This window comes from Phyllostomus discolor, chromosome 3 (assembly GCF_004126475.2).
Source record: "Phyllostomus discolor isolate MPI-MPIP mPhyDis1 chromosome 3, mPhyDis1.pri.v3, whole genome shotgun sequence".
Taxonomy (NCBI): domain Eukaryota; kingdom Metazoa; phylum Chordata; class Mammalia; order Chiroptera; family Phyllostomidae; genus Phyllostomus; species Phyllostomus discolor.
The window spans coordinates 13,256,413-13,283,138 of NC_040905.2; the positions used below are offsets into that span (position 1 = coordinate 13,256,413).

Consider the following 26,726-nt stretch of genomic DNA (forward strand, 5'->3'; position numbering starts at 1 on the left):
CATAATGCAGTACTATTTCACATTTATCAGAATCACTAAAATTAAAAAGCTGACAACACCAAATGCAGATGAGATTGTAGAACAACTCTAATTCTTATGCATTGCTGGTGGGAATGTAAAGTAAGACTAGTTTGGCAATTTCTATATTTCTTATAATGTTAAACATATATCTATGCTACAACCCAGCAACTTCATTCCTAAGTATTCATGCAAACACTAGAAATGAAGACATATGTCCACACTAAGACTTATACCAGAATGCTTATTGCACCTTTACTTGTAATAGTCCCGACTGAGGTGGGGGGGAGTCCATCAATAGAAAAAACAAATAAGCAAATTATGGTACATCTACATAATCTACTATTACTCAACACTTTAAATGCAATTACTCAACAATTTGCGTGCAATACCATGCAAAATCTCAAAAGCAGGAGATGGAGTGAAAGAAGCCAGACACGAGAGGATATACTACATGATTCCACTCATACATTATGTGGTATATGACTTCAAGAATGGGCAAAACAAGCATGGTGGTGGAAATAAGAAGAGTAGTTACATCAAAAACAACAGAATGCATAGAAATAAATTTAACCAAAGAGTGGAAAGATCTGGACACTGGAAACCATAAGACACTGATGAAAGAAATTGAAGGCACAAATGAAAATGATATCCCATGTTCTTGGATGAGAAGAATTAATATTGCAAAGACACCCATACTACTCCCAAACAATCCACAGATTCAATACAATCCCTATCAAAATTTCAATGGTATCCTTCACAATAAAACAAAAAAAACCTTAAAAATCTGTATAGAACCACAAAAGCTCTTGAATAGCCAAAGCAGTACTGAGAAAGAACAAAATTGGAGGCATCGCATTTCCCTATTCAAACTATATTAACAAAGCTACAGTAATCAAAACAGCATGGTGTTGGCATAAAACAGTAGACCCATAGAAGAGAATCAAGAACCCAGAAATAAACCCACCGATATGATCAACTAAAATTTTGACAGGGAAGCCAAAACTACACGATGTAGAACAGGCAGTCTCGCCAATAAATGGTACTGGGAAAACTGGGTAGCCGCATACAAAAGAATGAAATTGAACGCCTGCCTTATACCACTCACAAAAATTAACTCAAAGTGGGTAAAAGACTTAGATAAATGTAAGACCTGAAACCATAACACTATCAGAAGAAAACATAGGGAGAAAGTTCCTTGACATTGGTCTTGGCAATGGCTTTTGGGACACAGCACCGAAAGCACAAGCAACAAAAGCGAAAACAAGTAAGTGGGACCGCATCAAACTAAAGAGCTTCTGCACAGCAAGGGGGCCGTCCACAGAATGAAAAGGCAGCCTGCACAAGGGGAGGAAATATTTGCAAAGCTTATCCCTGATCAGGAGTTAATATTCAAAATATATTAGGAATTCATACAACTCAATAGCAAAAATAAAAACAATCTGAGTAACAAAATGATCAAAGGACCTGAATAGGATTTTTTTCTTCCCAAAGAGGACATACAGATGGCCAACAGGTACATAGAAAGGTGCTCAACATCACTAATCATCAGGGAAATGTCACTCAAAACCCAAATGAGACACCACTTCACACCTGTTAGAATGGCTATTACAATAAAAGAAAGACAGAGATGACAAGTATTGGCGAAGATGCAGGGGAAGAGGAAAACTTGTTGGTGGGAATGTAAGATGGTAAAGCTATTATGTATAGAAAACAGCATAAAACTTCCTTCAAAATTCAAAAATAGAACTACTATAATATCCCCAAAATCCCACTTCTGGGAATTACATATGAAGACAATGAAATCAGTGTCTCAAAGATACGCCTGCACCCCGTGTTCACTGCAGCATTATTCACGATAGCCAATACACGGAAACAGCCTGAGACCGTCTACAGATGAATGGATAAAGAAAATGTACACATACATGTAATATATAAAATACACATATATACATATATACACATAGACACTGTATGTATATACAATATACACACAATGGAATATTATGAAGCCCTGCAAATGAAAGAAATCCTGCCGGTTGTGATGGCATGGAGGAGTCTGGTGGGCACTGTGCTGAGTGAAGTCCATCAGACAGACAAACATGAATACTGTATGATCTCACACGTGGAATCTAAGAAAGTCAAATACATAGACACAACATTGAATGGTGGTTGCCAGGGGCCAGACAGTGAGGGGAGTGGGGAAATGTTGGCAAAAGGGAATAAACTTTCAGTAACAAGGTGAGTAACTTCTGGGGATGGAATGCACAGCATGGTGGCTGTGGTTTACAATACTGTGTTGTACACTTGTAATGTGCTAAGGGAGTAAGTACATCTTAAGCGTTCTCACCGCCACCACCAGAAAAGTAACTGTGTGAGGTGATGGACACATTAACTAATTTAACTAACTTTTTTGTGACAATCATATCACAACATACATACGTATATCAAATCATTATGGTGTGCACCTTAAATATACACAACTTTACTTGTTCATTATCCCTCAGTAATTTGCATCATTTGGCTCCTAGGGTGGGAACGCACTGGGGAGAGACGCGAGGGAACCCCGGGTGTGCCAGTCTCCCGTGCCCTGGTCAGAGCGGCCGGCAGCTGCACAAACACACACGTTCCTCAAAGCAGATCACGGTGTGCAGTTGTGAGCTGTGGATTTCACGGTACCTAAATTGCATTTCAGTGACATAATTCAGAGCCTTATCTTTTAGATACATACTGAAATATTTACAGATGAAATGAGGATGCCTTGGATTTGCTTCAGCATTACCAGGGAGTCGGCAGGTAATGGTGAGGAAAGGTTATAGATGACACTAGACTGAGTTGAAAATTGTTGGAGCTGAGTGGGAGGGACATCGAGTTACACGCACTCACTATTGCACTCACTACTGCACTCACTATTTTTGTATGCATTTAAAGTTCCCCTAATAAAATGTTTTCTTCATTCACCAATTCCCTAAATGAATAACCAAAGCCTGAAAAAACGTGGAGCCCTTTCCAGTCAGTGCTATTGGAACATATGAAAATACATAACAATACAGTCAACATCTGCACTTTGTCCAGTTCTGTGTTTTCTGTCACGCAACCAACTTCTTCGTTTTAAACAGATAATTATTTTTAAAAGACATTTTTCAGAAAGACATTAAAAGACCTCAAATATCAGCCTAAAAGAACAGGGCAACCCCCCCAAGTGATCAACACCCTTCCCCATCCCATTTGGGATCCATCATAATGAACTGATCAAAATCATTCTGGAACGCGTTTAAGACAGCTTTTGGGAACTATGCAAGTAATGAGTTTCGTATGCTTACTGACTACCAGGAAGAGTAGGCATTCCTTGTAATTATCATGAAAGGATCCCTTCATGGAGGCAGTCCCAGTATTTTGCGAGGTGCAATGAATATATTGGCCACAATACAGAAGAGACCCCTAGGTACATTTCTTGGGTACTTGCATTATTTTAACCTCATAGGCATTTCATAACAGCCCAGAGGAATTACAGAATCCCAAAAGTTTCCACCTTGAAGGGAATTTGGATCTCATATAGTCCAGCCAGGTTACTGTGTAAATGAGAAAGAGAAGCCCGCAACAGTTGCCTGGTTCACTCCACATTGCAAAGAGTACGGTCAGAGCTGCACATGGAATGCAGGTTGTCTGTATCCAGCCAGCACCTTCGCCCTCAGTGTTGATTTGTTTGTCAAGCCCAGCAACTACCTAGAGACCAAACTAACACCCAGGGATCGTGCACCAACATGACCAGCCTTTTCTTTCGAAGACTTAATATGACTTCTCACACATATGCAAGATTTGCGAGATGTTATCTGCGCATCAGAACAGAGGGAAAAAAGAGAAAGTTTGCCCCAGCAAAAACCTTTTCAATTGACTGTCGGGAAAACAGGATCAAAAGAAAGGAAAAGGAAATATCGGATACCAGATCGTTCAAGTCATCTCCAGGGTTGCTTTAAAAAAAGTTGTAAATTGACATAAAGGCAGGAGGGGAAAACTTAATCTCCTTGAGCCTACTGCTCATGATGTCAATCACCATTATTTAAGGACCTGCTATATTTTATTAAGAGCTGAGATATGAAAAAATCCTAATCAGAGACTCTGTTCTTAAGGAACTGAGACATCAAAAATCCTATGTCACATACCACTGCCATCTGAGGCAGGGACTCTCCCTCACTCCCAGGGAACAGTGAATGCATTACAGAGGCTGGCAGGCAGCTCATATTCTTCCTCTCCACCCACACTATTGCATTCACACTGGGCCATGTCAATGTGCCCGTGCATTATCCATTCATTCAACACCGTAGCCTCTTGGCTCCCTGACCACCATTATTTGGTGAATTTCATCTCCACTCAGTTTCATCAGCTCACTCTCTCACACACATACTCTAGAGCAAACAGTCCACCTGGGAATCTTATTCACAGGCAGGTTCAGGGTCAGCAGGTTTGAGGGATGGGGCGCTAAGGTTCCTCGTTTCTACAATTCCCTGGTGATGCTAATGCAGCGGGTCCACAGAACACCCTTTGAGCAGCAAGACCCTAGACCTCACCATCACCTGAAATGACTCCACCTTCACAATCCTTGAAAATCCCTTTCTGACGCCCACCTCCTACTTCCTACTTCCTTTCGTGTGCAGAACAAGTTCTTTGAACTCGCTTCCACCCTCCTTGACTCCTCTCTGTACGTGGTCCAGCAGAGCTCAGAATGGAGGTCGCAAGGGGAGGGTGAAGCCGGGTGGACACAGTGTTGCTCAGGCAGAGAGGCCAGTGGGAAACTGGAGGCAGGGGCTGTCACTCAGGAGGTTGGACTTAGAGATATAAATTTAGATGTTATCCATACAGAGATGAAAATCCCACCCAGGTGAGCAGCTGTGCTGCCCAGAAAGTGTTTGGAGAGGAAAGGCCAAGGGAAGAACCTTGGGAAACACTAATATTTGTGGAGCAAATGGAAAAGGAGAGAGTCATGAGAGAAGACGGTGATGCAGGCAGAGAGCTTGGAGACGGTGGTGTCTTAGCAGCCCAGAGAGGGGCAGATGTCAAAAAAGAGAGGACCTTCCCAAACAACTCCTCTACAGAACCCCTCCATTTGAGCCAGGCTCTTCTGCTGTTCCCTAAATGTGTCTAATGCAGTCCTGCTTCTAGGCTTAGATTCCCTATTTGCCTCATTTGGGAGACTTGTCTGTAACCATCTCTTCTTCCCATCCTTCAAGAGATACCCGCATGAGTGTGAACTCACCTCACAGAACCTGGCACAATGCTGGGACCCAAGGAGGGACTTGGGGAGTGCACAATGGTAGGAGACAGGTGCAATCAGCAGCCTTCTGTGGGCTTTACCATCTACACGGCAATACACAGGGTCAAGGGGTCAGCGAAAATACATGTGCACCTGAAGGACATATAAATGGGGTCTAATATCTGTTCTACCTGAAAAATCCTTGGGTATATGGTTACCATGAGTATATGTCACCACTGAGTAGAGAAAAGAAAAAAAATGGCCTAAAATTGAAATGAATGTAATTTGTTGGGCAACAGTGGGCAAACTGGGTTGCCAATCTGACACAGGGCCATTTACTAATAAGTGAAATGTCTGTAAGGTCTGTAAGATAGGGTAGGAACACAGCTTTCTGACTTTAGTGATCTAGTAATTATCCCACAGAGAGATGACTGGGTAAAGGAAATAGTTAATACGGATCTCCAAATTTAGGTCAATTGTCAAATTGTTTATTATACCAAAAAAAAATCTTATGCTCACCTCCTCCCTACCTTTAAATCACAGCCCGTGGGAGTGAGATTTTTAGAACTTCACAAAATGAGGCAAATTTCACTCCAGGGAAGGAAAAAAAAATCAGAAGATAAAGTCTCATCCAAAATAATTTCCTATAGCTTGAGCTATTTTCGAATGTCCTAACTGGGAAGGACGGTGCGTCCCCAGCAATACATTATTCTAGTTCCTCTGTGTTTGCGATTGGCTGGAGCCCAGCGAGGAGGGCATTGAGAACGGCTACTGCGCTCTGCTCGCAGGCCACGGGATGCTCCGCTCCCAGCGGCCGGGCCTGTTTTCTTTGGACACTATCGCTCAAAGTGCTTAAGCTTATAAACTCCTTTACAATCATTTTTCATAACTTCCCAGAGCAACTCAGTGTGGTTTTCTCCATTTCACAGATTCAAGTCTCTGGCACACAAGGTGACATGCCCTGGGGTCATTGATTGTTTTAATGCCCATCAATTAATATTTATTGAACCACGAGCTGGGGCTCCTCCGCCACATCCACCCACATGGACAGCAGCATCAACAGCCAGGCCTTATGAATGAGGACTCTGCCCTAGGACTTGAAAAACCTGTGGCTGCTGTCGGCATCAAACACCAGAGTCCTCTGTTAGTGCAGCGGCCAGTGAAGCTGGCAGGGGCCTGTCGTCCTCCCCTCTTCCAAGCTGGAAGGAAGGCTGGACACATGGGCATTCCCTCCTGGTGACCATCACATTATGTGAAATGTGGGGTCCTTTTGTTGCAGCCTGGTACGTAAAACACAAAGCTTCCCCTCGGGGAGTTCAAGTTCTGAAAGTACCGTGCTGCTCCAGCCACGGGGTTGCCAGACTAAAGAACTATTTCCTGGGCGGAGCTCTCCTGTAGGAAGAAGAAATCCTGGCTCATCTACTCCACCTGACAACAAACTAGCACCTTGAGATTTGTTTACTTTTCAGGGGTGTCCATCCCACAGCCCAGGATGGCTATGAATGCGGCCCAACACAAAATCATAAATTTACTTAAAACATTATGAGATTTTGTTTTTGTTTTTGTTAGTGTTTGTGTATTTAATGTGTGGCCCAAGACAACTCGTCTTCTTCCAGTGTGGCCCAGAGATGCCAAAAGGTTGGACACCCCTGCTAAGCCTCCCTTTTCCAGGTTCCTCCTTTCAATGCAGCGCCCTGGTAAAGCTAATCTGCTGACCCCCCAATAACTTTGTGTGAGCTCCTTGCCAAAGAGAAAGAGGGATGTTGAGACTCGGGGGCTCCAGGAGCACAGAGGCATGGGGAGGGGGAGAATGGCAAAAAAAAAAGAGAAGTCTGAGCTTCCATCCTCTATGATTTTGCCCCGAGCTTCTTCACTTACACTAACGGGCATAACTGTTAGAACTGACGCATATTCTTTCTGCGGGCCGACTGGTAATGTGTCTGCAGTTGTATTTTAAGTGACCCGACTATCCTAAAAAGAAATTGGTTTGGGTTTCCATTGTGAAGAACCTGGCCAAACACGCTGAAATGCCCTTCTGCTCGTGCAGCGACAATGTGGGGGAGTGTAACAGCCTAGCCCTTCCGTTGTGAAATGTATTTCCACACCGCGTTGCTATTTTAGTTATGCATATCTCGGTATACCGTCACCATTTTTGCAAAATATCTAACTGGAGTTACATCACCATACATGACGGGGGAAAAAACCCACAGAGATGGTCCTTTGAAAGGTCAAAGGGAAGCCTATTGTTTGGAAAAGCCATTTGTCCTAGGTACAGTGGGTTTTCCTTGAACATTTTCAGATTATGCCAGTTCAGTATGTTTTTGCAATTAATAAATCCACATCTGTCTGCCAAGATGTGGAAATCACAAGCAAATGGATATTTATTTATAATTAAACAAAAAAACCTTAATCAGGAGATTCCCAAGTTTTCTTAATATTCTAATTTAGTACAAACAAAGCTATTTAAAAGACACGGAAATAAATAGCTTTACAGCAATTTTCTATTTCATTTCCAGAAAATGAGGGTGATTTTTTCTGGCTTTCAGTACACCTTTATTTAAACATGTTCTGAAAGGTAACTCCTATTTCTTTGGCTAGACAAAAAGAATGGCTTTTAACAAGTCATTCCTCCGGCAGTGCCTGGCCCACCTGATTACATTTTCCTAATAAAACTAATCTTATTAATATGTTGGCATGTGAACACATTATTTTTCTGTTGTTAAACGCCAACTTGTGGTTTGCTTTTATTCTCTCAAACACAATTAGCAAAGCTCTCCAGTGCCTGAAAGGGCCTTTTCATTTGGACAAATTATTCTCTGGCTGGTTTTAAAGAAAGGGGGTGAGGGCAAAGGGGGTGGCATTGGAGGGGGAGTCGCCCCCTGTTCTGACGGCGCTCTGGCAGACACAAAAGCCTGCCTGTGTGCAGTCTCCCCAGAAATGGGGCAAATGTGGCCTTTATCTGCTGCATTTTTTTCTTTCATTAGTTGCTGAATAGCTAACTTTTTAAAACTTCAGTAAGAGTATAGAGTTCCAGTTAAATGACATTATGGAAGACAAGAGGGGGGTGCAGTGTCTGGCCAAGGTTTTATTGATGACCTGATAATTTTTCAACTAATGTGGCCTCCCACACTGCTTCTGTGCAAAACCAGTGTCAAAATACAAGCTGGTTTAGACAGTTTAACTGCCGGGCCTGCCCCTCATTGAGGGAAATGAGAGCGTTGTTTTTCAACATGTTGGACTTTCTAACATGTAATGTCTGGCCTATCTAAACAATGATTTACTAAACCCTGTCCCTGTTCAAACACCTCGGCTAGATAAATGGCCTGCTCCCCCAGCTCCCATTCCCCGGGCAGCATCAGAGGGAGCCCCGGGGGACAGGGAAAGCCCGGCCACGTCCCATGTCTCTGACAATGCTGCGGACCGCGCTTCCAGCGCTGCCAGAGTATTTGTTTAATTAGTTAAATTTTCGACTTTTAAATAACAAGAAAAAACAAGCTATGGGTGGCCCGCTAACCTCAAACGAGCAAATATCCAAGGTTATAAAATCACCCCCTGCTCAGAATACCTGGTTAGAAATAAAAACAGCATTTACCAAATTCTACCCCGTGACAAGAACAGAGGTTGCATTAAGAAGTACAAAACTGAATTGGAGAGCTGAAGTACTAAGGATGTCCATTATTTCATAAAAAAATGGACTCCACACACTGTTTGTAACTAAAATACCTTTCTCTAACAACAATAACAACAAAAAAGGCATCTCTGAGATTCATTAGAAAAATAACTAAAAAATATAAAAACGCTTCTGATCTTAAAAACGAGGCTCTGATTTTGTGTCTGCAAACTACACTTGCAGCTGTGTCCCTGAAGACGCAAATTAGACAGAACACATTGTGATCACTTACTTCGTACACACAAAGTTGAGTTTTACGTATACACAGTCACACGCCATAGTATGGTGAGCAGTTTGGAGCTGAAGAAGAGCTGGTCCTTTGCATTTTAGAGCTGGAGTACTGAAAATCTCCAAGAGAGCTCTCTGATGTAATGTCACAGGCAGTAAAGACCTTATTGGGGTACAATTCTTCTAAAATGGTGGGGTGAGGCTAGGTGGGGGTGGGGGGTGATTGTTTCACTGTGATCATTCAATAAGAGATAAGTAAATTCCACACCCAGACAATGGCAATGAAATGCAGCCTCTATGTCACAGGTGGCAAACATAAGGCCCAAGGGCCGAATCCAGCCTTCCACCTTGTGGCACCTTGTTTCTACCCGGTGGCAGCGCCGAGCTCTTGCTTAACTGAGAAGAAGTAGTTACATTTACACAGTCCTAAAACGACATTTGGCCCTTTGAAGGCAACCGTGAGGCTGATGCGGCCCCACGCCCCACCCCCAACCCACCCCACCCCACCCCCCCACCACCCCGTGAAAATGAGTTTGACACCCTGCCCTATGATAAGACTGAAGTTAGCAAAACACTTTCAACTCCTAACAGAAACCTGACAATGGGAAAGCCCCAAAGGGATGGCCCAAATCTTGGCTTCTACAACAGAGGGAGCCCTAAGAATAAAGGGACCCAGCCCAGGGCATCCTGGACCCAAGTCCACTGAGCCAGCCCAGGGTCAGGAGCTCCACCTTCCCTCCACCTTCCCTCCAGCAGCTCCAAGCCCTGTGGCTGGGTTACCGGGGCTCCAGCTGCAGTGATGCTGTGGGGGAGTTACTAGGCAGTGGGTCCCCTTCAGAACAGAAGGCCTCTGCCAGGGACGGTGCTTCAGAAGGTAGCTGAGCCCCACATGGGAACTCTCTCAACATTTATGTCTTCAAATGTTCAGCTTTTTTTCTGAAGTATTGAAAGACTCTTAAGAGATTCTAGAAAGGGTGTACAATTTCTACCACTGCATCGCTGATAAATTACAAATAACCTGCCAGGACACATGGGCACACAGTGCAATATACAGGTGATGATGCATTATGGAAAGGTACACTTGAAACTTGTATCGTGTATTAACCAACATCACCCCAATAGTTTAATTTCATTTTAAAAAAATTCTCTCCAAAATCCCCACCAAAATGACAATAAATGAATTTTTTAAGTTGTAAATGTACAAGTCGAAAATATCTGGACTTTGGACAGGAGTAACTGACTTAATAGCCCTGAGAAACTAAAACCAAAGCATTCACACGGCTGAGAACTCCAACAAGAAGCAAGGACCTCCCATTCAGAGGCTCTGGAAATGGGACACTGGTCACCTCTGGTCAGGGAGCATGATGGGGGTGGGGAAATTGAAAAATAGCAGGATTGTTGAAAATTTGTATAAGGAGCACTTGCATGCCCCTCCACCCCCAAACCTTAGAGGACAAACGGCCCCTTCCCATCCGGGCAGAGGACAGGAGGTTTATTGTTTGGAGATGTTGACATGGAGGAGACCTGAATGGGTGGGTATTGGGCACGGCTGGAGAACTGGTGCCGCATAAGACGGAAAACTGAGGTATGAGTGAAAAGTCTGCCATCCTCGGGGTGGGACAGGGGGGCCTGTCCCTAAAGGCGGGTCAGCTCCCAGAATGGCTGACTCTCAAGAAGGGGTCTGGACGACAATCCTTCAGTGACACCGACCAGCCTACGAGAAATGACCGCCAGATTATCCTATTTGGAAATCAGCCTTTGGAAAAGCTAGCTTGAGCCTTTATGACCCCACAATAAGTTCTACCACTGGATCGGTTCCCATACACACGGATGTTCTGAGAGCTCTTTGACGGCTCACCCTCACACATAAACAGACAGCCATGGAGTTAAGAAAACCTTGTCCTGTGAAAGAGAAGGAAATCAAAAGTCTTATTTTAAAAAAGAACTTCTAAAGAAATAAGCAGTGCAGGAAGTAAAAGAAAACTTAAAAAAAAAAAAACCCTTATCAACAAATGTAAGGTACCAGCAACTACACGCCCCTTTGTCTCACGTGCCCTTAGAAAATTTATGACAGCCCACCAATTATAAAATGAACCCCAACTTTAAAATATGAAAGAAGTGCACTCTAGAACTGATGAAAGGGTATCCTCAGAAAAATAAGATACTGCACCTAGGAAACCAGGTAATTTTTTTAAAAAGAGAGGCACTCGGAGAATACAAAAGAGCTCCTGGAAATTAAAAACATGATAGCAGAAATTAAAAACTCAACAGACAGTTTGGAGGATATGACTGAAGCAACCCCTCGGAAAGGAAAAGGCAGAGTTGGAAAACAGGAGAGAACACTGGAGAGTTAACTGAGGAGAGCCTACACCCAACCTTTACATTTCCGGAAAGAGCCAAGTGCCCCGCACAAAGATTTCTAAAAGGTCCACATCCACGCACATCATTGCTAAATTTCAGAACACCAGTGAGCCGGCTGCCTGCCTGTTGGATCTCTGGTGCATTCATCCCCCTCCCCACCTCTGCTCCGCTCTGTCCCACCTCCGAGGAGGAGGGCCCTGCCAGGCAGCACTGCCCTGCCAGCTGACTTCCGGTTGGTTCAGACAACAGAAGCCCTGGTGGAAAAGCCAGGAAAGGGGGGAGCCAGGCTCTCTCTCCCTCTCCCTCTTTGCCTTAGGTAGCCTCTCTGGCAGAAGCTGTCTCTTCCCTGCTTCTGGCTCCCGTGAGAGCTCTAATTCTTGGATCCCGGTAAAACTCTCTCTTCCCCGTCCCTCTCGCTCTGGAAGTGGTCATAACTGTTTGCTCTTGCTAATCTCTGGCTTGCCTTACTCTTTGATTTGGATGTCAGCACTTCTTACACCTTAGTTTCTCCCATTAAATTTCTTCTGTTGAACTATCTGGTGTAGACTAGACCCTGACTGATATAATCAACAATACAGAGAAAATGCTGAAGGTTTCTAGAGACAGATAAAAAAGAAAGTAGCATGACAAAGATAAATAATCAGATTGGAAAAACCAAAGGCTGCAAAACAGTACAGCAATAACATCAAAATTTTTGAGGAACATCATCTTCAAACTAAAATTTTCATACCCAGCTAAATGAGCAACTAAATAAATAAATAAACAAAACAAATGTTTTCAATATGCAAAGTTTCAAACAATTATCCACATATACCCTCCTTTTCCTTCAAAACTAAGGTGAAATTTCAACAAAAAAGGAGATCAGTAGCCAAGAAAAAAAGAGTCCAGTACAGGAGAGAACTGAAGATATTGAAGGAGAAAAAAAATTACTCTTAACTGGGGCAGGAAGAAAAAGGGCTGGAAAAAAATAACATTACGTAAAATTTTTGATTAAGAGAATAAGAATGAAATAGTAAGAGCTACACGAAAGCAAATTTAAAAACTAAGGAAATTATTAACTCCAGAGAAAACAAAAAGCTACACAGGAAAGAAAATGTAATCATAGAACACTACATGAATCTCTTGTAAATATAAATATATATGGCATAATAATACTAAAAACTCTAAATATGGGGAGTGCTTTACTTCAGATTTTATCTTGTGAATATTCCTTTAACTAAAAACTACGTAATAAAATATTGTCCTGGCTGGTGTGGCTCAGTGGATTGAGCACCAGCCTGCAAACCAAACGGTCACTGGTTTGATTCCCAGTTAAGGCACATGCCTAGGTTGTGGGCCAGGTCCCCAGTATGGGGCACGTGAGAAGTAACCACACACTGATGTGTCTCTCCCTCTCTTTCTCCCTCTTTTCCCCTAAATAAAAAATAAAAATAAAAAATAAATATTTGGAGGAGGAGAGGAAAAGTATTAGTAGAGAAAGAGTGTATAAGGTAATCAAGGGATAATATCAAAACTTTTCATATCAAAAGCAGCACTATAAATCAACTATTTTAGAAACATGGAGAGAAGTCGTTGAAAACGTTAAGGATTATTGCCTCTACAGAATGGGAGTCAGAAGTGGAGAAGAACAGGAGATATGTTTATGTTAACTCTTATAGCACTATGAATTTATTTTTAATTCAGGGTGGGCTTTTTAATTCATTTTATTCAGTCTGGAAAGTCACGTATTATTTTGATTTTACAAACAACAACATGAGGAAAGAAAGTGAGCTTCACCCAAGGGCAGAGCTGTTAAAGGGCCAGCTAGTAAACGGGCTCAGAAGTGCCAAACACAATAGGGAGGATGGGGCCAGGCCAAGAGTGGGGCTTACAGGACCAAAAAGTCAGAGCGACTGCCAGGGGGGCAAGATGTCTCCAACACAGGCTCGGTCTAAACTGAGAATTCGTAGCAGGGACAAGTTTAAGTCTACCTCTTAAAGACATAATGTGAAAACACTGAGACTTGGAAAGACTGAACTGACTCCCTAGTCCAAAAGGAATAAGGAAATGCATTTCCGTCTCTTTCATCTCCAAAGTAAAACTAATGGTTTTAGACTGTTTGGTTAGGAAATAATAGGGCCTTTAGGTGTTTTATTCCGGGGGAGTGACTCTTCTCCTCCACGCAGCCCTGCATGCACAGTGTTGTGCCCGGTCCAGGTGAATAAACCAGGCTCAAGACTGTAACTGGGCAGATGGCATGTTGACCAGCTGTGACCTACTTCAATGATTCCTAGCTTTTTGCAGCACTGACCTCGCTCAGAATCAGACAAAGGATGTTGGCACCCCTCCTCAGAAACATACACGTGTGCACTTCCACACAAAAATTTGTACGTAATTGTAAAGAATTGGTACACCCTAAGTCAAGGGACCCTCATCCACTGAAAGAGGTCATGGAAGCTGGCACGACTTTGGAAGTAGCGTCCCACTAAAGTGAACCCACTCCACTCTGTTTCGTTTCATTTCTCTGGGAGCCTTGATATTTCCACCCTTGTGCCGCAGCTGGTCTGCTACGAGATAAACTGCCCAGTCTGTCAAAGTGCTTTACACTGAGGTGCATGACAGTCCACGTCCATGCTGGCATAGGAATGGAGCTCTTGTGAGCTCCAGAGTTCATGGCCATGGATGTTTATACACCTGCTTAAGTATTTTCAGGTGATGAGGACCCCACCCCAGACGGGACCTCTGCATGGTGCAGGGTAGAGCTCACGGCCCTGCTCCCGAAAGCCCTCAATCAACAGCGTCTGACGATCTAAGAAAGGGCAGGTTACACATCAAGAGAAAACAGGTCGCTGCAGATGAAGTGACAGGGTCCTCACCAGACTTTGTCAAGTGTGTGAAACAGTCCAGAGAAACTGGTATCTGAAAACTGTGTACTGGGGCAGGCAGGGTGTGCTTCAAAGAAAGGAAGGATGTGCCTCAGCCCGAGGGCCTGCCAGGCTCACCTGTAGGGCCCGAGACACTTCATCTCTGGGTCACAGGTTTGCCCCCATACTGGGCACACTGCTACCAACAGAGGGGTCAGACTGACGCAGTGAAAAAAGAAAGGCAGCGCACCAGGAGGCGGGGGTGTGACTAATCTCAACTTGGCCACTGCACAGCACATTCTAAAACCAAACACCAGTCCCACAACTGGAACCACTGCATGGCAGAGACAAAACGCCTCCATCAAGACACCCCTGAATGAACACCACTGCATGTGGGAGCCACCCAATAAGAGCCACCAGAGGAACTGGGGCCGGCACTTGGCAAACACCATCCAAGCCACACTGCACGCCCCACCAATACCTAAGAGCCTCTCTAAGGCGGTGTAATACAAACTTTACATTTCTGATGACCCCTCAGGGGGTCTTCCAAACCCCCATTGTGAAAACTCATTACCACCCCCAAACAGTACCCTTCACAGTGAAAGGGAAACTGAACTCCTGGCTTTGTGGGCCTGACAGGGTCTAGGCACAGGACTGTGTCACCCCCAAAGGTGTTGTACTGGTGGCAGCATATGGTTCCATTTGGAAAGGCCACCTCACCTCCCTGGGCCTCAGTTCCCACCACCACACAAGGAGGGTGTCGGAGTCTATGTCCTCTGGTTCAATAATAACTAAAATAACGTGCATAGCAATAATAGCTTCCTTTTACTGCCTGCTTCCTCTGTGCCAAGCAAACAGGAGGGGAACGCAAAAGTGAGCAGAAAAAGATATGTTTCTAGTCTCACAGAGTTTGCAGTCGGGTAGAAGAGGCCACGTTAACCAGAAAACCCCACACCTGCGGGGAGGGGTTGCAACTGCAGATGCGCACCAAGACGGAAAGGAGCAGAGGGTCCAGGAGAGGGTCTGCAGAGTTGGGAAAGACTGTCCTGAGAAGGTGGGTGTCTAAGGTTGGATCTGAGGGGTGAGCAGGAGTTCTGGGTACATCAGGCATGCAAGAACATCACATCCGTTGGTCTGGAGTACAAGAAACAAAGGTGAAAGAAATAATAGCTACCACCCCTTGGATATTTACTAAGGGCCTGGCATTGTGTTAAATATTACCTGCATACATAATTCTCAAGTTCTTTCAACAGCCTTCTCAGTTAAAAAAAATTTTATCCCCACGTTACAGTCAGTAACCTAAGGCACAGAATTTCAGAAATGTGCTGAAGGTAAGAACAGTAAGAGGCAGAGCTAGGCTGATGCATTCTCAAGCCTGCGTGTTTAACCATCAGGCTGCACTGCCTCCAGCGCTGGCCACTGGGCCCTATTAAAACATAATGTATCAGAACAGAATTGGTTTCCATCTGGTTCACTAGTAAGAGGACAAAGGTATGCTTTAAAACATTATCATTTTACCCATAGGAACTGTGGAAAGTTCACCAGAGGTGAATGAACCAAGAGTAGACATTTGACCCAGCGACGCCAATGTACAGGCTGCAATAGCCTTGGAGATGACCCATCCCAGAAAGCTCCACCTAGACAGACTTCTATAGGTTCAACCAAACATAATTATATTCTCCAAAGTATGGTCTGGGAAATAGAGAAGCTCAGAGTCCTGAGGCACAGAGAGACCAGAGTTATTCCAGGAATGCAGAGCTGATTGGAATGAGAAAAATGCAGTAATACAGGTGACCAAAGGTACAAACTGAAACTTGTAAGATGAGTGAGTTCTGGGAAACTAATGCACAGCATGAAGGCTATAGTTAGCAGGACTGTAATGTACGCTTGAAAGTTGCTAAGAGAAAAAAATTTTTGTAACTATGTGAGGTGATGGATGGTCACTAAAGTAACTGTGGTGATCACTTTGCAATACATGCATATATCAAATCATTACGCTGTGCATCTTAAATTTATACAATGTTACATATCAGTTTATCTCAACAGAACTGGAAAAAGAGAAAAAAATCTAGCAATACAACAAACTATGATAGAAGAAAGAAAAAATGTCTGATTATCTCAATAGACATAGAAAAGGTATTTGATGATATGCAAATACCCCGACTACGCAGGTAACAAAATTTCATAGAACTTAATACACAAACCCATACACACGTACAAATAAAACTGAGGAAATCTGTGTAAGATCAGTGCATTGGATCGGTGTCCACATCCATCTGTGACCTTACATGTAATTGTCCAAAATGTTACCATTGGGGCAGACTGGACATGCACACTCTCCATCCAGCAATCTCTCTGTATTACATCTTAAAACTGCACGTGAATCTGCCATTATCTCAACTGAAAAGTCACCATGTTACCCATAGGAACGGTGGAGACACTGTCCTAAGATACATGGACTAATAACTAGCCCGTTACAGCACACGTAACACCCACAGCCCCAGTGACAGCCCGACTCACTCACTGCACATGTGCACCCACCCAACCAGCCACCAGAGATGAATGAACCAAGAGTAGACTTAAAAGGGTAAGAGATGGAGATGGAGAGAGGAGAGTGGGAGGAGGAGGGAGGGGGAGGAAGAAGGCACCAACTTTAAGGAAACAAAATTTCATTACTCCATCAAAATTTGGTAAGTTAAAAATACAGAATAATAATTTTATTTTAAAAAGTATAGGCACTCCATCTTTCCCATGTTTCAACAGAGGCTTATAAAAATTTGAGAGTTTCAGAGCTTTGCCTTGTGAGAAGATCACCCGCCACCAGCGCGCTAGTGTGATGAATGCGATAGGAACACATACGGCCTAGAGCAGGAATATCACGCAACTCACAATGCCAGCAGTAAAGTCCTGTGCCCAAAGCCTTCCCTGAACTTACACTGCAGAAGCTGTGATTTTCTTGTATTTTGTTTCCGTTACCCCAATAAACGGTGTCACTTTGCCAAAAACAAAACATCCCGAACAAGGAATAAAATGCAACCTCCATATTTCATAAAGCCTCTCCCAGAAACGCCACGGGCCACATTATGCTTACGTGGCGGGAGGAACAGAGAGGAAATCTGCTGTACGTTCTTCCAATCAAAGTTAAGAACAAGGCGAGGATGTCCACCATCGCCGCTCATATTCAATGCTGTATCGGGATCCCAGCCAGGCCCATCAGACGTTTTTAATTTAATTAATTATACTTTAATTCATTTAATAGACTTAATTAAGTATACTTTTGTATTGTTGTTCAATTACAGTTGTCCCCCTTTTTCCCCCCCATTGCTCCCCCCTGCTCTGCCCATCCCCCCTCCCACAGTCAACCCCCACCCTGTTGTCCATGCCTATGGGTCCTTTATACGTGTTCCTTGACTCGCCTGTTCCCCTTCGCCCCCCCTTTTAATGAAGCCTTCTTAGAAGAATTGACAAGAAACAAATTTGTCCCTATGGGATGGTTTCGAAAATGTGTGGTAAGTTTCAGAACTCATCAGAGAGTCCGTCCGAGTTTCCGGATGTGAGATCCAGAGCAGGGGCTGAGGGAGCCCACCGGGGGCGTCGCGGGCTTCAGTTCTGAGCAAGCAGATGAGTACAAGGCGGAGAGCAGAGAGGCCCGGAAGACAGCCGAGCCCTAGAATGAAGACCACCAAGTCTTGCTGGTCTCGTGACGCATCTCCTGCCGCATTTGATCAAAGTGCGGCACAGGGTGTCCCGGCTTTCGGCATCTCTGGGCCACACTGGGAGAAGAGCTGTCTTGGGCCACACATGAAACACAGAAACTCTAACAAAAACTGATGAGCAAAAAAAAAAAGGTCTGTGCATAATTTTCCTGATATCAGCCACCACAGATAAGAAAAAAAAAGCCCTCACATAATAAAACTAATTATGCAGTGGCCCTCTTGATAATCTTTTAAATTCATCAAGCAGATCCCAAGTGTGTGATCGCTGATATAGAAAATGCACATATCTAGGTAATAAAACTTAGTAAAAAACTTAGTAATAAAACTAAGTAATGTTTTAAGTAAATTTATGATTTTGAGCTGGGTCACATTCATAGCCATCGCAGGCTGTGGGTTGGACACCCCTGGACAGCACACGTGGGAGTGCCGGCCACACTAGCTCCTGGTCTTGGGCGCCCATATCCCCCTCTTCCGCAATGGTCACCACAACCGCCTGTCCACCTGTCCGCACTGGCCTGATGGACCTCTGCAGATGGCGCTCACAAGAGCCCGAGAAACACATCATCACTACGAAAGACACACACATCTTCAGAACTGCAATAAGTTATTATAATGAGCTCTAATTCTATATAAAATGGTTATTTTTATTTATAAAGTCGGTTCTAGATGGTCCCACCATCAGAGAGCAGCAGTATTGTAACCTGTGATGCAAATAACATCCAAAGCACTCGGTTTGGAATGGACCATGGACCTTTGCAGCAAGTCTACCGTCCCAAGGAGATTTCTCGTAGACTGCCCTTAAAATAAGATTCAATATTCTGAATACAGAAAAACTGATCGCCAAAAAGAATTACCCAGGAGTGCTGGAATGCCCACTTTTGCCCAATGAGTATCATTACGTTGGACAACCTATACTGAAATACTTGAACTTCAGCAACCTCAGGAAGGATGCCCACAAAAAGACCACACTGTTGAGCTTTTAAGCCATAAAGTTAACATAAACCTGGTAGAGTAAAATAAATCAGTGGCCTATGCACAAGACTTAGATGTTTTCCATTTGGCCCAGGCCACCTTAGCACCACTACAGGAAGCTCAGCGCCCTTGGTGTTCTTCCATATTCCTGGGGCAAAGGCTCTCGATCACGGCAGCATTGCCGTAGGTTTCCTTGAACCCGGGCTGCATTACACCAGGCCTATTTCTGTCGTAGTTCTGAACACACTGTCCAGTGCAGTGGCCTCTAGTCACCTATGGCTAGCGAGCCCTTGAGCTGAACATCTGCTATAAGGGTAAAATGCACATCGGAATTCAAAGACTTATATAAGAAAAAGAATATACAATCTCATTCATAATTGTTACAATGATTAGATGTTGAAATAATATTTTTATATGTGAGTTAAATAAAATGTCTTATTAAAATTAATTTCACCCAGCCCTCTCCAGTGTGGCTCAGTTGGTTGGAACATGGTCCCATGCACGGAAAGGTTGAGGGTTCAATTCCCAGTCAGGGCACATACCTGAGCTGAGGGTTCAATCCCCATTCAAGGAGCCTATAAGAGGCAACCAATTGATGTTTCCCTCTCACATCAATGTTTCTCTCTCTCTCTCTCCCCTTTCTCTCTTAAAGCAATTTAAAAAATGTTCTCAGATTAGGATAAAAATAATAACAATAAATAAATAAATTTTAAAAATTAATTTCACCTGGTTACTTTAACTTTTTTATATGGGGCTACTAGACCATTTTAAGTCGCATATGTGCTCACTTGTGACTTACACTGCACATCTGCCGGACAGTGCTGACTTGGAAAGGCAAGAGGTATTTTAAATGACGTATGTATACTATCTAACATCTAAGACATTGGTAAGTATGTTCATAAGACCCTTTGCATGTATAGCAATAGTATAAAAGAGGCATCATTTATTGAGTCCCGACTTTTTGACAGGGATCTTGCTAAATGCTTCAGAGAGATTATCTGTAATCCTCCGCACAGGGGAAATAATTTGGATCAGCAAGACTAAGGCATTTGCCCCGATCACACAGGTAGAAAGTGCTAGATCCTGGCTCTGACTGGAGGTCTGCCGGAGGCCAGTGCCTAGCCCCTGCTGAAATGCAAAGGGGGAAACTGGGGGAGTCTCTGTTTGGAAGTGACCCTCTCTTGTAAAGTTGGTCACTACCTACCTCGGGCAGGGACTGTCCAAGCCAAATATCCGTCAGTCAGAAGGTGCTCCCACAGGGACTGGACTGGGGATTGCGGGAAGGGAGGGGGTTGGGGGACTGGGCCAAAAAGGTGAAGGAATTAAGAAGTACAAATTGGTAGTTACAGAATAGTCACAAGGAGCATTGTGCTGAGTGAAATAAGCCAGTCAGAGAAAGACAAATACCATATGATTTCACTTATATGTGGGATCTAATGAAGAAAACAAACAAAATAGAAACAGGCTCATAGACACAGAGAAAGGACTGACAGCTGTCAGAGGGGAGGGGTTGTGGGGCTGGAGGAAAAAGGTGGAAGGACGAAGGAATGCAAATCGGCAGTTACAAAGTAGTCCCAGGGATGGAGAGTAGAGCACAGGGAACATGGTCAATGATATTGTGACTGGTATGCATGGTGCCAGGGGCATACAGGGGATATCAGAGGGGACACTTTGTAAAGTATATGATTGTCTAACCACTATGCTGTACACCTGAAACCAGCACAAAATAATACTGAAAGTAAACTGTAATTGAAAAAGTAAGTGAACAAGTAAATTTCTAAACAAACTAAGAAGGCGCTGCTGTTCCCGTCCGGACACTGTGGAGTGAGCCGTTCTGCAGTGGCCCGGGAGGGGGGTGGGGGGCGAGGGGCCACGCAGCAGAGCACTCTGGAGGCAGCGAGACAAGGGCACCCAGTGAGGTGCGGTCAGCGGTCTTCAGTGCCACCAATGAGACGAGTCCCTCTGTTCCATCCCTAGCCTGGCCTAACCTTCTGACTCTGGCCCACTCTTGGAAAATGCCCCCGTAACAACAGCACTAATTGAGTGGGAAGCTCTGGAATACTTGGGTAGGAAACAGCTCGCAGCCAAGGGGCCGCGACACAGCCACAAGAGAGAGGCAGACTCGCCGTGGAGCTGGGACCGTCTGCCAAAAGAAAGAGTCTTCTAAAACCCAAAACATCTTCTGCCACCAAGCTTTGGAAAAATTAGGTATGCAAACCTTTGGCCCTCTTTCATGCATCTTCTCCCCCAACACGCTCCCGGCCGACTAAGTGATGGAAGTCTACAGACATCTGCTCAGCATTACCGCAAGTGCCCACAAAAAGCAATTTTCCTTCCTGCAGCAGTTGGAAAAGCGTAAGTGCTGGGTGGGGGTGATGGGGTGGGGGCGGGGAGGGAGGGAGGCAAGCTGGCCAGAAAAAAAAAAACACACAGAAAGCACAGTGACATTCAGACATGAACCTAGGAATTTCTGAATGGTTCAGAATGGGACACTTTGTCACCTCCGATTTAATTAGAAGACTGTTTGCAGAATGCTGAAGGTCTAGGCTTGTAATCAAGCACTTACGTAATCCTCCTCATTGAGCCCTTGTTTCTCAACAGAACTTTTCACCTCCATGGAAAACTTCTCAAACTCAGGTTTCACTGTCCTCAGTAGAGTGATTGTTTGGAGGGATGAGTATGCCTGCTTAGCTTCAAAGTCGTGTTTGTCTCCTCTCTTCCACGAGCCATCTCCTATGGGAGAAATGAAAATATTTAGAACCCCCAGCCAGTCACCATAAAGGGGCCATTCTCCTTCCTCAACTGCGATGTGTCTCTGCCTGTCACTCTTGGCAGCCGCGACGACGGGAGGCATTGTCATGGTTTTGCACCTGGGTGTAATGTGACAGTGTCACCACCCTCAAGGAGAAGAAGGCTCTTTAGGACACGTGTGCCTTTGAAATGGGAGAGAAAGGGAAGCACTGTGGCATTAACTACCTTATAATAAGCACGTAACTGTAATTTCCAGCCCCCGAGAACGACCGCATTGCGGGGGCAGGAAGGAAGTTTCATTGCTCCCCGTTGGCGCTCAGTTTTTAATAGCTACGGTCACCCAGGGAGGTCAACCAAGGTGTCGCTTTGGGGCAGGGAACCTGATGCTATGGAGATGTGGTAGCAGGCACGGCTGTGTGTGACAACAGGGATGCATGCATATGATAACATGGCACTGTTAAAACAAAGAAGTTTGAGATTATTGGTAGTTCTTAAAATATTGCTGGAATCTCTCTGGAGTGAGAAGTGGCTTGGGTGAATGGGAGAATCTGTATCTCTTGCTCTGGCGACATCATCAAATTATTTACTGGGCAGTGTCAAGCAGTGCATCGAGAGCAACAGAATGAAAACCGCTAACATGTATTGAGCAGATATAGAACAATACAATCATCTCTACTGAGTACTTTATATTTAGAGACTCACTTAATCCTCACGAGACCCAGCGATGTGGGTACAATTACCGTCTCTATCGTACAGATGAGGAAACTGAGGCAGGAGAAGTTGGGTGCCCTGCTGCTTCACAGGTTCCCCTACACAAAAGCAAAGGCTAATCCTTGGGGAAAAAATCATGACTCTTCTCCTTATGATTTCATTTTTTTAGATAGTACATGGCCTCCAGGGCCCCATTCTTTTGGGCCTCTCTCTACCTTTTGACATCTAGCTGTTCTTTCTACGAATTATCAGGATGATCCCTGCAGATCTAGAAGTAAAAGAAGGAATTCAACCTCTGCAGTCCAACACCAACATCCTTTGTCTGTGCTGAGCCCCCGGTCCACGGCAGGTGCCCAGGGCCCCGTGGCTGAGCAGTGAGGACGGCTCTGCAGTTGCGAGGCCTGGGCTCTCCCTCCCCTCTTAACAGAAGAAAAAGCTGGTGGCCTTGGAATTTCTATCACAACTTATGTCAGACAAACATGGGCCAACTGAAAACTGTGTTCAAAGTCCGTGGCAGCCACCACAGTGGGCATCATAAGTGTCTTGAACAGTCTCCAGTACCCTCAAGAGAAGGATTTAGAGACAGACGTGTAACAGCTGAAGTTATCACAGGCTAGCAACTTACTAGGGGACGGAGGAAAGTCCGTGGATATGAAGAAACAGTGAGGAGTGCAGAGGAAGAGACAACCAGCCCCACGGAAAGGGGGCTCCCTAGGAGGAGGAGGAGGTATCAGCTGGCCCTAAACATGTGAGTAGGATTTCGCTGGAGAGGAGGGTGGAAAGGTGTGCTTGGCCGACCTAAGGCAAGGCTGAGGTGCAAACGTGCATGACACCCGGTAGGCAGCAAGCTGTTAAAAGATAAGACAGAACTGAAGACAAAATGCATTAAGGGCTAGATCTGCTCTCGGTGAGCACACGATTCAATTTCAAGCCACCAAAGAGAACTTGACAGAGTCCTCCTCCTCCTCCCACACGAAGTCTCCCAGATGCGGAGGGGGCCTCAGGGCAAAAGCCAGCAAGAGAGCTGGTGATCTGCGTCACAGGCCAGGGTGAGCCCAGCTGGGCGCTCGGGACACAGACATCGTGGCCGTTGTGACGGGGCCAAATCCATGTGCCGAGAAGACCCCAAAGTCTGAAAATGTCCAGGACATCCTCACCCCAGGAAGGGACCCATTTCTCCTAAGCATGCATCAGTATTTATTGATTCATTTTTAGTTGATTTGAGATATCAGGACTCAGTGGGAGTAATGTTCCCTAGGCACAGAGCGTCAGAGTCCCTCGGCGCTGGGAAAATTCTCTCCGGGGAAGACTTAACCCCACTGGCCCTCCCAAGGCGGCCGTGCTGCGTCATTAAGAAGCACACGCGGAACTGGAAACAGCAACTATCTCAGTTACTAGAATGGGGAAGGCATTTTTTTTTTATTTTGAAGGAAATGAAATCCAGTACAATAAATCTGTCTACCATAACCTAAAAGATAATAACTTTGAAGTTTTGTTTTCTAGAAAAAAAAAAAAGAATGGGAACAATAAATAGTGCGTAATAAATTTAAGCCAAAATAAATAGGTATCTAGTCCCACACTCAAGGGACGCAGTGACTTCCTGCTTTTGGGGGGGGGGGGGGGGGCTCCCTGTAAAGTGTCAGCAGCATCTCCCGTATGGGGCAGAGGTTGGCTCGCTGTGACACTCCATCAGGGGGCTGAACTTAGCTCAGTGGACACCTGGGTGCCCCTGGAGATTCCTGGGAGGAACAGAGGAGTGACACGGTCAGAGCGGTGCCTCAGGAAACAGCAGGGGACTAGAGTGGGGAGACATGGGGGGTTCACGGCCACAGGAATCAGGCAAGACATTATGAGAGGCTAAATGTGGGAAGTCAGCCCCCGCCAAAATTCAACATGGTTCTCCGTGTGGGGGGTCGAATCACAGGCAAGTTTCCTTTTCCTTCCTTGTCTTTTTCCTTTCCTGTGTGTGTGTGTGTGTGTGTGTGTGTGTGTGTGAATCTGGGGAGTTTTCAGTAATAAATGTTTACTGCTTTTTTAATCAACAAGAGGGTAAGCCTTTGAGAATGAAAGCAGAGGACCGTGCAAGAGGAATCTCAAGACTCCAGGAGATGGGGGAGTGAGGGACACCGGAGAGGGAGGCATGTCCCCATTACTGCAGAGGAAAGGAAAACGGGGTGTCACTGGAGGAAAGAGCAGAGTCGGGCAGAGGAGGTGGGCATGGAAATTACAATGATTTCAGGGAGGGTCATGGTCAGGCCAAGGTGACGGCTACAGAATGCCCAAGTAACAACACCAGGCTGGGGTGGGAAATAATGGTCTACACAGAGGAGTGAGGGCTGGAAAAGGTGCCGGATGTCACTTCCATATGGCTTAGAGTCGGCACCAGGGACTGGCTGGCTGCCCTGGGTACGGGGGTGCAGGGGAGGAGGGGGAGGGGGAGCACAGACACTGTGGGGATGCCACTTTCAGAGCGGAAGGAATAGGAGGAGATGCAGCAGCTCACCGAGAACCAGAAGAATGCGGTGCCACTGAAGCTGGGAAAACAGCATTTCCAGAAAGAAATGGGTGGAAACAATACTGAATGTTCTAAAGCTCTAATACAGTAGTCACTAGCCACATGTGTGACTAATTAAACCTTCATTAAAATTAAATAAAACTAAAACTTCAGTTTCTCAGTTGCACTTGCTGCATTTCAACACAGACTAGAGCACAGCTGGTAGCCCAGAAGGCCCTACGGCACAGCACTGCCTTCCAGGCACCAGGCATGGCCCAGGGTAAGGCTAACGGCCTTGGCAATGAGGCGGTCACCGGTGACCTTAAGGGCAGCACTCTCGGAGAAGTGGTCAGGGCACCAATGTCATATTCTTACAGTGATCCTGAACAAGGGGTTAGGAAGAGGAGGAAGAAGTCTTCTCGTGATAAGTAGGGCCGAGAGGGTGAGTCATAACAGTTGTTTCGGGAATAAGGAAAAACCAATTCACCTTGTTCTGCTTGGCTTTTTCTGTTTTGTTTTAAACATTTCGAGGGAGAAGGGTACAGAGTATCTGTGAACGAGGAAATGGCCTGCTCAGCACCATGCCCTGTGCTCAGCAATTCTGCGACTGGCCGGGGAGCTGGCAGGGGCAACCGGCGGTTCCCACATTGGGATGACTGTGTCGTCCTGTCGCTCTCGCTCCTTACCCAGGACCCAGCACCCAGGAGGCCTTCGATAAATGCGGGCTGAATGGCTAGCTGTAATACCACAGAACACATCCAAGACACGAATGCCTGGAGCTCGTCTGGGCTCCCATGCCTGAGCCTACGCTCTCCAAATGTCCGGGCGCTCCATGCCTGCCATGAGCCAGGCTGGTCCGTTCCCTTCCACCAGCAATAACAGCACCGAGTACTGGGTGACACCATCGTGAACAATGTTGCCTGTACCGTTTCGTTCTTTGATCCACATAAAAACTCCGTGAGGTACATTTAAGTGCCATCCCTGTCTCACAGATGAGGAAACTGAGGCTCAAGGAGGTTAACGTGCCCGAAGTCACTCAGCTAATGAACAACAGAAGCAGGATTCGGACGCCAGCCAGACTCCAGGCGCTGGTGCCGTGCCTGCTCCACATAACAGTGCATCAGAGTGTGGGGTGTTCGAAGACGAAATGTGGTGGGGGTGGCAAAACATGTTAAAAACAGAAGTAATGGAAAGAACAATCAAAAGGGGAAGTGCCTAAATGTGACTTAACAACTGTCAACAGTTAAAAGATTGTGTCAGAATTCTCCTTCTTTTCTCATTGTCCCAAACTGACTTCAATGTGCATGTATCACTTTGATAGCAAAGCATAATAAATCCAATCCCTCCCCTTTTCTGCCATTTTTCCATTTCTACTGAGTCAAATGATTTGTGTGCATCCCCTAGCTGTACTACACTTCCAGCCTCACCTCAGTTAGTGTCCTCTGAGCTCTCAGGAAGTCAGGAGAGTTCTTAACAGTCCCAGGCGGCATTGCCCAAACAACCTTCCATGCAACTTACATCCAAAGAAGATAACGCCAAAGAAAACAAGAATGCCAGTAGGTGCTGTTAAAAACTCTGCAGGACAAAATTAATCATCTTCCTTCTATATTTTTAATCTATTTTTTCAATCTTACTTTCCACCACTGGAATTCCCCCATAATATACTCTGAACTCCTGTAGCAACATAATCTGGGCAGATACGAGGCTGTTT

General features: G+C 45.1%; 1 protein-coding gene across 3 annotated transcripts in view; it reads right to left on the minus strand.

The window, feature by feature from the left end:
• NPR3 (natriuretic peptide receptor 3) overlaps positions 1 to 26,726 on the minus strand; it is a 68,197-nt gene that overhangs the window by 25,075 nt on the left and 16,396 nt on the right. For all 3 annotated transcript variants that reach the window (XM_028519022.2, XM_028519021.2, XM_028519020.2), the window contains exon 3: positions 21,626 to 21,792. In XM_028519022.2, the coding sequence (XP_028374823.1) occupies positions 21,626 to 21,792 (167 nt within the window). The remainder of the gene's footprint in view (positions 1 to 21,625; positions 21,793 to 26,726) is intronic.